The sequence below is a fragment of the Callithrix jacchus genome, chromosome 14 (genome assembly GCF_049354715.1).
Source record: "Callithrix jacchus isolate 240 chromosome 14, calJac240_pri, whole genome shotgun sequence".
Taxonomy (NCBI): domain Eukaryota; kingdom Metazoa; phylum Chordata; class Mammalia; order Primates; family Cebidae; genus Callithrix; species Callithrix jacchus.
The window spans coordinates 38,947,727-38,960,774 of record NC_133515.1 but is presented as its reverse complement, the minus strand read 5'-3'; the positions used below and the strand labels follow the sequence as shown (position 1 = coordinate 38,960,774).

The 13,048-nt window shown below is 45.0% G+C and overlaps 1 protein-coding gene across 16 annotated transcripts in view; it reads right to left on the bottom strand.

Moving 5' to 3' along the window:
* SLC4A5 (solute carrier family 4 member 5) overlaps positions 1-13,048 on the bottom strand; it is a 136,296-nt gene that overhangs the window by 20,469 nt on the left and 102,779 nt on the right. For 14 of the 16 annotated variants that reach the window (XM_078349014.1, XM_078349018.1, XM_078349015.1 and 11 more), the window contains 3 exons: positions 8,081-8,139; positions 4,896-5,096; positions 690-803 (listed from right to left, as the gene is read on the bottom strand). In XM_078349014.1, coding sequence (XP_078205140.1) covers positions 690-803; positions 4,896-5,096; positions 8,081-8,139 — 374 coding nt within the window. The remainder of the gene's footprint in view (positions 1-689; positions 804-4,895; positions 5,097-8,080; positions 8,140-13,048) is intronic. The other 2 variants (XM_078349020.1, XM_035272186.3) reach the window with 1 other exon arrangement.

The window sequence follows — 13,048 nt, the reverse complement described above, 5'->3', positions numbered from 1 at the left end:
AGACCTTAAAGACAGGGAGGGGAAGTTCTAGAATCTGGACATCTGGACTTCCTACTCTGGTGAGATGGCTGGTGCTCTTATGAGGAGTAGGTCTGAGTTTAGCTACAAGCATATGTCACTGATTCTGGACGAGTGAGTAATTTCTAAGCAGTGGTTCTCAGACCTGAGCATACTCCAGGTTACCTGAAGGGCTTGTTAAAATTCAGATTGCTGGTCTAACCCCCCAGCTTTTCTGATTCCACAGGTGGGGCTGAGAAATTGCATTTCTAACGAGTTCTCCTTGACTGTGATGCTGTGATATTGGTCTGAAGATCACACTTTGAGAATCACTATTCTAAGGGATCAGTTTCAACAGATCCCATTTGGGCCAGCTTGTAGAGTGCCAGAGGTCACGGAACTGGAGATTTTCAAAGAGGAATCAAGAGGCTTCCACTGGGTTGGAGGGTGAATTCCAGTGCCTTCCTCACCTCATGGCTACAGATCAGGATTTCATGGTGAATATTTCACCCTTCCCAACCCTACCTCAAAGGACCGGCTCCTGGGAGCCAGTGTTCAGGAAAGGTGGTGCACAGACAGAGAATTAACATGGTCTCCTGGCTGAGAGAAGAGAGTTTGATCAGCACAGAGGGGAAAGAATCTGCAGCTGGTGGGCAGGCAGACTGGATGCCTGGGGGGGGCAAGGGGCAAACCTTGATGACACTGGGCACATGCAGCTTGGGGGTTTCCAGGCCGAAACAGGCATCAATTCCACAGAACATCAGGATGGAGAAAACAATGGAAAAGTCAGCCACCAGGGCCCGGACCTGCAGACAGAATATGAGCAAGTGAAAGCAAGTGAGTGAAGAACCCACCCAGCTCCCAGTAGCCCCAGTCCTCAGGCAGCAAATAGGTGAACTGTTATAGTCTAGGCTCTGAAGGTAGCAGAACTAGGCTCGAATCTGGACTCTGCTCCTTGCTAACTGATATGAGCTTGGGGAAGCATGCCATCTCTCCAAGCCTCAATTTCCTTCTCTGTAAGATGGAGATGATGGTGGTATGTCCCTCAAAGGGAGGGATTGTGACACATTTAGAGTGCTTTACACACAGTAGTCAATGTGCGAGTTGTTATGATCCATGTGGCCATGGCAGCCACTGCCGAAGATGTTTTCTGGTATGACAGTCTGAACTGGGGCACCCAGAAGGTGTAATGAGGGCAAAGGCTGAACTCTGAAGCAAACCTTAGCTCCTATAAACCTGTGACAGGTTATTGTGCCCCACCTGGGCTGGGAGGGAGGCTCTCCAATTCCACTGGGACCATTGGCTACTCTCAGACTTTTTGTCCACCAAGAGCTTCTTGTTCCTCTGTTTCTCAGGAGGCCCTTCTAGGCCAGGTTCTGAAGCTGGTGGCTCTTCCTAGACCAAGTTCTAAACCTGACCTTCCTGCCCATTCTGAATCAATGTCCTCCAATCTCCCCTCCAAGCCAACTCTATGTCTACAAGTCTCATGACAGAGGATCTCCCAATGTCTACCCTATGGCCCTTTTTATATCTTTTCAGAGAAGTGACCAGAGAATTCATTCATTTCAGAGAATGACTTCATTCTCTGCATTCCCTTCTTCTCTTTAAATTTTTATTAACATAATATCTGTAATTGGTTAAAAACCCACAGAGTAGAAAAAGACTTACAGGGAAAAGCAAAGTCTCCCACCTCCCCTTTTCTCAATCCAGCCCCACCTTCCAGATCCACCCGCTATGTCTGCTTGACTTTACTTGTTCTGGAAGTTCCCTCCATATCATTAACTAACATGCATATACTTTAATATTTTCATTTACTAATTTAAGGGATTATCTATTGTTTAGAATTTAGCTTTACTTACACTATGCCTCCTGTCCTTTCCTTATTTTTAATCTTTGATAGTTAATTTTAAGCTCCTATGGATTTCCTTTGTACTTTCAAGTTATATAATGAAACCTCTCTTTCCATTAGCTTTGGCTAATATCTCTCATTCTCCATCTTGCAAGGTGAGGACCACTGCTTTTATTCTCCTACCACCTCTCTCCTCCCCTTCTCCCTTTCTTCCTGTGATACCTCCACTTTGACCTTTCCACTGTCAAAGCTGAGAACACTCATATCTTGTTCTGTAAACACATGCCTTGTGTGTTTTATCTATAAGTCAATTCCAAAAGTTGAAAATTAGTAATAGCTTTAAATTATTATGATTATATAAATATTAGTCACAGAAGAACCAAGTAGTGTTGGTATAAACCTATAAACTAGGTTTATACTTCCTTTTCTGTAATATTCCTAGCATACAGTTCAAAACTATATGAATTTGCCATATTTTTGTATGTCACAACAACCAAATATGGGTAACTTCACATGGTCCAATCTAATCAGAGAGTGCCAGTTGCTCTGATGTATCTGTTTACACTTCTACCTACTGCTTTTCATCTCCAACATCTGGTGTCCCAAGATCTTTATCTTCCAATCTGATGAGTATGAAATGGTGTGGCCTCATTCCTCTTTGCAACCCAAAATTTCAGGAGGCAACTGAGCAACTTTTAAGTAACGTGAGGGGAAAAAAAGTTGGTGATGCAAGAACTTCATGCCACATGAATTACTTTTTATCTTTCAGGCAACAGATAGATATTTTCAGATATAGCAACTGCTTGAGAATTTTTACATAAGAGGAGATTTAGGGATATGCTCTGGGCTGGAAATGGGGAGGAAGGAAGAGAACTTGTCTTGAGGATGCACCTGAGCTGTAAGCAAATTATTTTTTACTCAGTTAATATACTATGAAGCTCCCTAAGGCACCTTTTATTCAGTCTTTAGGAAATTTGAGAATTATTCAACTATTTATAGCAGATATTTTATCATTATGATTAGAAGCAGTAGCAGCTGCAATATTTAGTTAAGATGGCTTTAGGGGAGAGTAATAGAGTTTATGATGGGAAAGTGTTGCTAAGATTCATCCAAGTACCCCCACCAGGGCACAGTCACTGCTTACATATGCAAGTGCTGTTTTGATTAATAAATGTTTTATTCCAGCCACAAACAGATAGAAAATACAATTTAAAACAGCAGTTAGGGCCAGGTGCTGTGGCTCACACCTGTAATCCCAACACTGTGGGAGGCTGAGGTGGACGGATCACCTGAAGTAAAGAGTTCAAGACCAGCCTGGCCAACATGGTGAAACCCTGTATCAACTAAAAATACAAAAATTAGCTGGGCGTGGTGGTAGGTGCCTGTAGTCCCAGCTATTTGGGAGGCTGAGGCAGAAGAATCATTTGAACTTGGGAGGTGGAGGTGGCAGTGAGCTGAGATCGTGCCACTGCACTCCAGCCTGGGTGACAGAGTGAGACTCTCTCTCAAAAAAATAAATAAATAAAATAGCAGTTAGCTTTTATGATAGTATAAAAAAATCAAGTACCTAGGAATAAATCTAATAAAAAATGTTCCAGACTTCAAGATCAAAACATATAAAACATGAAAAGAAAGAAGACCAAAATAAATGAAGTATACCATATTCATAAATCAGAACACTCAAAATTTGAAAGATGTAAATTCTTCCCAAATTGACATACAGAGTCAAGATAATCCCATCAAAATTCCAATAAGTTTTTATTTTGGTGAAATTTAAGATGATTCTAAAATTCATGTGGAAATGGAAAGGGCCAAGAAAATATTCTCAAAGAGAGAGAGTTTGGGAGACAAACATATAAAGACTTACAAGCTACAGAAATGAAGACTGTGATACTGATATATAAATAAGCTGGTAAAACAGAATAAAGAACCCAGAAACAGACCCTGACATACAGGAATATTTTATACATGGCAAAGGAAGTATTGCAAAGCAATGGAGAAAGAATGATCTTTTTAAAATACTGGAACAATTGACTATCTATATAAAATCACAAAGAAACAGTATCTCACAGTCCACATCAAAATCAGTTCTGATGGACTGTAGATCTAACATGAAAGGAAAAACAATGAAGCTTTTAGAAGGTAACATACAAGAATATCTTCTGCCCAATATTTTCCTTGAGGAAAGTTTCATATATTCAATTACAATAAAACAAAGAATTTCTGTTAATCAAAAGATACTATTAAGGATGTAAAAAGAAAAAAAACAGTCACAGAGTGGGAGAAGATTTCACAACACATATAGTCACAAAAACATTTCTACCCAAAATATATAAAGAATTCTTGCAAATTAGAAAGGCAGACAACCCAACAGAAAACATGCAAGAGCCAGGTGCAGTGGCTCATGCCTATAATCCCATGACTTTGGGAGGCCAAGGCGGGCAGATCACTTGAGGTCAGGAGTTCGAGACCATCCTGGCCAACATAGTGAAACCCTATCTCTACTAAAAATACAAAAATTAGCCAGATGTGGTGGCAGGTGCCTGTCATCCCAGCTATTCGGGAGGCCGAGGCAGGAGAATCACTTGAACCTGGGAGAGAGAGGATGCAGTGAGCTGAGATCGCACCACTGCACTCCAGCCTGGGAGACAGAGTGAGACTCCATCTCAAAAAAAAAAAAAAGAAAATGTGCAAGAGATTTCAATAGGTACTTCCAAAAAGAAAGTCAGCTGGCCATATGGTCAATAAATACAGGAATAACTGTGTTTTCACTTTCATTAATCATCAGAAAAGTGAAAAATTTTTAAAAAAAACAACAAAAAACCGAGATACTACTACACAGAAAGACTAAAGATAAAAGCCTGATGATACCAAGTGTTGTCAAGGGGACTGGCCAACAAGGGAACTCAGTTCTCTCTGACTTAACTTGAAAAACCCCAGGGAACCAGTGCTCATGTGGAGTCCATCCTGTCAGTGGACCAGAACCCTCTCTGGGGAACTCAGCAGTGGTCTGACTGCAGGTCCCCTCCTAACAGCAGGATGAGCTTACCTTGGTAGGAAAATAGCGGCTGAATTTGAACTTCTTCAGGGTCAGGGTCATGGAGTATGTCCCAAAGAAAAGGATGAAAGACATGAGCGCCAGGTCTGGGATAAACTTGCAGGAGTTCCCAAGCAGGCGCCCGCCATAGCTCAGACACTCTTTCTTGCTCAGTAGGGACCAGTCCAGCGCTGTGAGGTTAAGGGGGTTGTACTTGGAGACCAAGCAGAGGAGAGAATGGGTCAGCATCTTCCTGGTGGGTCAGCTGTGTCCTTCCCCCTGCAGTTCCCAGGCAGCTGGCATACCTTCCCACCCTCTGAGGAACCCCAGCCCTCCCGTCCATGATGGTGACCTCAGCAACAGAGTGATGTTCCTGGGGACCAGCTGATTCAAGGAATGACAAGCTCCCTGGGACATTAGGAGCTCACATGTGTTTCTTCATTGTGTTCTAAGATGCACTGCTGTGCTAGCAAGGAGGAAAAGTGCAGAGGGAGGATGGCTTCCCCCTCAGCAGGCCTGGCTCCCATCAACCAACCACAGGTCCTGTCGCGCCTCCTTCCTGGAGTGTCTCATCTTTATTCTCTCCCCTTCATCCCCTCTGTCACACCCTTTCACATATGAGGGCTCACATTCCTTTTTCAGTCCCTTCTTGAGTCATTTCAGTTACTCCCCACCTTGGTGTCCCAGATGCCTAAAATCTAGGGCATACACAACAGCAAATTTATATATATATAAATTATATATACTTATATATATATTTCTAAGATTGGCCAGGTGTGGTGGCTCACACCAGCAATCTCAGCATTTTGGGAGGTTGAGGTGGGGAGATCACCTGAGGTCAGGAGTTTGAGACCAGCCTGGCCACCATGGTGAAACCCTGTGTCTACAAAAATACAAAAATTAGCTGGGTGTGATGGCATGTGCCTATAATCCCAGATACTTGGGAAGTTGAGGCAGGAGAATTGCTTGAACCTAGGAGGAGGACACTGAAGTGAGCTGAGATTGCACCACTGTACTCCAGCCTGGGTGACGGTGAGACTCTGTCTCAAAAAGAAAAAAAAAAAAAAGAACAGCCAGCCAACCTACAGAGTCATGAGGATTATAATTACAACTGCTGCTGCTTTTGCCCACTAAATTTGAGGATGGTTGTTATGCAGCAATAGATAGCTGATACAAGTAAGGAAGTCAGAAATTGTTCTTCATGGCACACAACTGTTACATACAGGACTGTCTTGCATTCTGGGCCCTATCTACTGAGTGTCAGCTGCATCCCTCAATCACCAAAGCAACTTAAAATGTTACCTCCAGGGTAGCATTCCTCTGCTGCCCTCCCTGGTCTGGCCCCACACCCCTTTCCCAGCTTGTCTCTTGTGGTTCCCTGTCCAAGCCCCACCCTCACCCCGTCTTAGCTGGCCTAGCCCACCCACTAGCCTCTGCACAGATTTTGTGCTTTTCCTCTCTTGCCCTTCTGTCTATGCTATTCCTTCAGTCTGGAATGTGCTTCTCTCTGTTGAGCCAACTTTTCCCCAACCTTCAAGACCAGATTGCATTCTACTTCCTCTTTGAGGGTTTCCTTGGCTTCTCCAGCAGCCTTCTTTCCTGCCTTCAAGATTGAAGTACACATTTGGCTTATATTTAATGCATGGTGCATTGTGCTTATGCTGTCCTATAACTTTTCAGGTTCTTCTCCACAAATATATTAACAACAAATTTGAGGACAGGGACCGTGTTGGTTTCTCAGATGTCTTTGTTAGCCTTCAGTGCACACGGCACCTTGCATATAATAGGGATTCAGAAATAGGCACTGACTGATTCTGTTCTTTCTCTCTGAAAATAGATATTTGGCCAGCCTGGGCAACACAGTGAGACCCTGTCTTTACAAAAAATTTAAAAATTAGCCGGGCATGGTGGCTGATGCCTATAGTCCCAGCTACTAAGGAGGCTGAGGCAGGAAGATCACTTGAGCTCAGGAATTTGAAGCTGCAGTGATAATATAATCATTCCACTACATTCCAGACTGGGCAAAACCCCCTGATCTTTGAAAAATACTAAGTTAAATTGCCAACTGGGATGTGTGTAGAAAGAGCAGTCAACTGCCTAGGCAGGAATAACTTAAGAAGCAACCTTGGAGAGAGTAAAAGCTCACAAATGTCCCCCAAGTCCTACCAGGTGCTACCTTCACCTGGAATTGAACTTCCTATTGTTAAGCCACTATGGCTGGGATGCTGGCTCCTGAAGACACCACTGTCGTTATTGAAAAGGCAGACCATACCTTAGGCCCCAGAGACTAAGGTTGTGCAAAGGACACATTCGATTCATTGAGGAAGGAACACTAATAAATTCTCTGGGGCTGGAGAGTGGCACTGTTGGGAATTGGGGGTCCTAGGAAGAAAGAGAAGGAAGAAGGCAGAAAGATGAATGGGAGACTTTGCTTAAAGCTTTGTGCAGCCCTATTTACCATTCCTCACCTCTACCTCCCCTTCCTTTGTGTGTGTGTCATATTATTATTACTATTATTATTATTATTATTTTGAGACAGGGTCTCACTCTGTCACCCAGGCTGGAGTGCAGTGGCACAATCTTGGCTCACTGCAACCTCTGCCTCCTGGGGTGAAGCAATTCTTGTGCCTCAGCCTCTCAGGTAGCTGGGATTATAGGCGTGTGCCACTACACCGAGCTTGTATCATATTATTAACACACATGGGGCTGGGCACAGTGGTCTGCTTCTGTAATCTCAGCACTTTGGGAGGCCGAGGAAGGCAGATCACTTGAGCCAGGAGTTCGAGACCAACTAGGGCAACATGGTGAAACCCATCTTGAAACCAGCCTGGCCAACATGGTGAAACCCTGTCTCTACCCTGGGAGGTAGAGGTTGCAACGAGCCAAGATTGTGCCACTGCACTCCAGCCTGGGTGACAGAGTGAGACTCCATCTCAAAAAAAAAAAAAAATACCCCCAAAAAACAAAAAACATGGAGTTAACAGAATGAGGCATGTTTTTAAGTGGGATATTTACACTGTATACCTTAAAAAAAAAAAAGTGTGCATTTACAAAGTTCTGCAGGTGACCCTGTTGTATGGCTGCAGTTGACCTCTGCAAGTCTCGGTGGCCATAGTTGGTCTCATTTCCAAAATGTTTTCTCACTCCTCCAATGAACAAAAGTACTCAAATGTCTGACATAAGAGGAACGTACTTACCAGAGAAGCATTGGTGTCTGGTGCCAGTGGGGCTGAAGCATTGAACACGGTTGTATTCACTGTGGATGAGCACATGACACGGGGCAGGGTCAGCAGCTGTGGGGCCAGGAGCTGCATTCCCAGCCCCTTCCCATCTCCCTCCAGTTCCTTAGAGCTGAGGCCTGGCTTCCATTGTGAGGGCAGCTCCCTCTCCACCTTCCTGACTTTGCCCCAGTTAGGGAAGGCCTGGTGGTACAGAGCCTAGGCCACAACTCTGACAGACCAGCTGGGCCAGGACAGCACCTGCCTGACAATGATAGCTGGTTTTAAAAATTGAAACAGGGAATCTGGGGTCAGGACAAAGTGCTAAGACAAGCTGGCGGATAATGTGCCTTGTGAATCCCCACTGGCCACTGGGCCGTTAGACTTAAAAATGTTCAAAAAACTTATTCTATGCCATGCACTATGCCAAGACATTACATATATATTCATGTATTTAATTCCCAAATCTTCACCAAATATGCCCACTTTACAGATGAGGTAACTGAGGCCCAGAGGTTATATAATTCACCCAAGGTCACACAGCTCATGCTTGGAGCCATGATCCCATCCCAGGAAGGCTGGTCCAGAGCCTATAAACTTCCCAGCTCTACAGAGTGAACTTCCCTGACCTGTTCACCTCCACAGATACAGCCCTTCTCTTCCAGCCCTCCTTTTATTATTATTATTATTTTTTGCGATGGAGTCTTGCTCTGTTGCCCAGGCTAGAGTGCAGTGGCGTGATCTTGGCTCATTGCAACCTCCATCTCCAGGTTCAAGAGATTCTCGTGCCTCAGCCTCCCGAGTAGCTGGGACTGCAGGCACACGCCACTGCGCCCGGTCAATTTTTTATATTTTTAGTAGAGACAGGGTTTCACCATGTTGGGCAGGCTGGTTATGAATTCCTGACCTCAAGTAATCTGCCCACCTCAGCCTCCCAAAGTGCTGGGATTACAGGCATGAGCCACTATGCCCGGCCCATATGTGCTTTTTCTTAAAGGTCAGCTAGTCCTGACAGAACTTGTTGCTTTGATATTATCTTTTCTAATCTGCCAAATGCAAGTTGAGGAAAGTTAAACCAAGGTCCAGGCCCTGAAGCAGAATTGGGAACCCAAATGTGCTGCTCTCAGCGGGTGTCTCTGCATCCCTTGCTGGGTACTTCCTTATCCTGGCCTCAGTGTTCCTAATTGTATGTGAATCACATGAAGGTCTACAGGAGAGTTTCAAGGAATCCCAGTTGCTCGTCTCTCCTTTCCATGTGGACCCTCCTGCTCCCCGCTTCTGTGGTCTGTCCTGCCTCCCCTGCTCCTCATTCACAGGGCCAGGCTCCACAGGGATGTGGCCACCCACAGAAAGCCAGGCTTTGGAGGCCTGCTGCCCTCTCTCTTCCTCCTGAACTGCAAGGTTGGAGGCAAAGGCCAGGCCTGTCTCACCGTCCCCCTCCAGTGAAGGCAGACCAAGTAGTCCCTTGGCAGCAGGTCTGGGGAGAGAGGGAGTGGGCCTGCCAGCCAGCTTGCTGGCAATATGTCTGAAATGCAGTGTAAGCCTGACGTGGCTCCTGCTGGCTGTCCACAGTTGGTTAGAAACCCAGAAAGAAGAAGGGTATGTCTTGGGGCTTCTCCAAACCTCCAACAAGCTGTCCACAGGGCTGATACGACCACAGGGCCCAGCTATGTTGCTCACTTCCAGGCGAGTTGATGCTGAGTGGCTAAGGAATTTTGACTTGACCCAGGACAGAATATTCCTAGAAGCTCCACAAACCCAGAGGTTTGTTAGGATTTTTCTGAGGAAGCCTTCATTTATTAGAAACTGGGGTCATCTACTGCCTTTCCTCATATCAGTGACCAAAAGAACATGATGTACAATTAATGATGAAGACAGAGAAGCCGGGCAGGAAGGCTGGCTCAGGGCTTCTTGCTCAAATGCTAGGGAACTCCTGGCTGGTGCTTGAGCCTGGGGAGTTCAGATGTCTTTTCACTACCCAATGTGTTTGGACCACCTTTGATGCCTTCTGCTTATGCTTATCAATTCTTTTATATTGAAAACTTTGTAGGGTTTATCTGAAAGCCAGTTGAGATGAATATGAAAGAAATACAACATGGAAAATTTCAGAAAGGGTCCAACTATCAAACATTTTTAAATTCCAGTGTTTACAAAGTGGTACTCACTTGGGATTGAAAGCAGCCAAATCAGTGTGTGCAGCATTCATAAACAGAATACAAATAAGTTACAATGGAAGCAAAAGCAAATACAAAGAGAGTACCTCAAACAAGCTTTTATGATGAAGAGTGACAAAGAGTGAGAGTATACCATAGTAAGACTGGGCTTTGCAGTAAAGCTAGGAATATGGGCTCATTACTAAGTAGGTGGCCTGTAGACTGGGAAAGACACCCTCCACAGTTCATCCTCCTCATCCCAGTCTCCTAAATGTATAGAATTTTCCTTTCCATATTATCTTAATCAAAACTAACTTATCCCAGTTCTGTGAAGAAACTGAAATTTAATCTTACTGGGGTTTAGTGGCCAATAACGCCCTATTATTTCTGATAGTTCAATAGAGCAACAGCTCTCAAACTTGAGTGCGCCAGAATCAATTGGAAGACTTAATATATGTCTAGTTGGACCCTACTCCAGAGTTTCTTTTTCCTCCCTTCTTCTTCTCTCTCTCTCTCTCTCTCTGAAATAGAGACAGGGTCTGGCTATGTTGTCCAGGCTGTTGTCAAACTCCTGGGCTCAAGCAATCCTCCTGTCTCAGCCTCCTGATTGGCTGGGACTACAGTTGTGCACCACTATGCCCAGCCACAGTTTCTGATCAGCAGATCTGGGGCAGGAGGCTAACAATTTGCATTTCTAGAAAGTACCCTGATGCTGCTGGTCCAGCGACATTTTGAGAACCATGACAACAGCATGACCCCAAAGAATGAGGTAATATTCTTTGCTCAGGTACCTGGGCAAAGCCAGAGAGGAAGATATTTGGAAACAGGTGGCTTCATTATGTCACTCATAATGTACCTTATACACTCCTATGGCCCTTGTTCCTAGAGCATCCCTGGGTTTGATTTTTCTTATGGCTAGATGATTCTCAGAATGGCCAAAGCGGCCAGGCCCAGTGGCTCATGCCTGTAATCCCAGCACTTTGGGAGGCCGAGGTGGGTGGATCACCTGATGTCAGGAGTTTGAGGCCAACCTGGCCAACATGGTGAAACCCCATCTCTACTAAAAAAGCAAACAAACAAAATTAGCCTGGCATGGTGGCGCATGCCTGTAGTCTCAGCTACTCGGGAGGCTGAGGCAGGAGAACTGATTGAACCCGGGAGACAAAGGTTGCAGTGAGCCAAGATCGTGCCATTGCACTCCAGACTGGGCGACATGAGTGAGACTCCATCTTAAAAAAAAAAAAAGGTCTAAGCTCCTCATATAACCCTAGAATTTGGATCATTTCTAAAAGAGATCAAGGATATATGCTTCTAGAAGCTATATTTGTGTAAAATTTATGTCAATGCAACACTGAATCTATAGTATAGAAGATACAAGCACATGGGAGGGTCCTGATGGGGCTTTCCCACAGAGGCAGGATTTGTTCCAGAGTAGAATCTAAAGGGCCTGCCTGCAGGTAGGATGCCCTCTGGGGAAGCAATATGCCTTGGCTCAGGATGAAGGGTAGCTTCACCTGTTATTAGATTTTAGTGGATTAACTCAAAATAATGACAGGAAAAAAGAAAGAAAGAAAAAAAGACTGGACTTCTTTACAAAATCAGTGCAGTCACAGAGGGAAGAGGGTATAATCAACACTAAGCTCCCAGAAGGCAGGACATCATTATCTTCCACAAGACCCAAAGTAGGATACACAATAATTGTGCAGCAAGTATTTTTGATTGACTTATGATTGATTTTCTTTTTACCCACGGTAATGTACTAAAGGGATGAACAACCCACTATCCACTTATTTCCTTCAACTCAATTGGGATATAGATTTGGAAACCCCACAGGAGTCCCAGGAGACCAGCGGGGCCTACACTGAAAGCCCTCTTTTACAGCCAGGGAAATGGAGGCTTGGAGTGACCTTGGGTGGTCTCTGGACCTCAGTTTGCTCTCTGTGAGTCCAGCCTTGGTGCTTGGAGATGTGTGCATGGACCTTCTGCTCCTGCTCTGCAGCACCCTTGGCACTCTGGGCATATGCCACTGAAGGTTCTTAGGTGCATGATCATGACTATGAAGGAGGCTCAGAGTCTATGGGAAGCCTTAACTTATAGAGGACAGGTTTTTGGCCAGAAAGTAACTCCATAGGTGTGGCACTGGGTGTTATCAGGTCAACTCCAACTGCACAGGAATTCTTTTTACAATATCCTTGGCAGATGGACATCCAGACAGTGTCCAGGTAATCTACCAACCAAGGGGGCTGAGAGCTCCCATGGTGGCAACTCCCACCATTATAGGTTCTTTCTTAAATTCAGCCAGCATCTGGCTCCCTGGAGCTTCTGCTCCCTGTTCCTCATTCTGCTCTACATCCTGTAGAGGTTTCAGAGGGTGAACACAGTCCCTCTGTGATATGACAGTTCTTCTCTCATAATTCTCATATCCCTAAGAGGCTGAATAAGCCCCAGTTATCCAACTGTTCTCAGATGGCATGGTTGGCAGAGCCTCCACTCTGGACATGTTCCCATCTGTGTGAATGTCCATCCCTCGGGTGTGGTTTCTCCTTACAAGGTATGTGACCACACGGGTAGCACTGTGTTGGGGACAGCTCATCATATCATGACTTGATGGAGCTGGGAGGAACTTCAGTCATCATCAGGTCTACCCCTGGCCTGTAGTAGGAACCCCTGGGCAGCAGGAACTCCTCATAGGTGTGGTCTCTACATTACCCCACACCGAGACAAAGCATGCCTTACATCTTCTTGGGGTTTACCCGTACCCTCATGATGATAACCCTGTGACTCTTATTAGAGC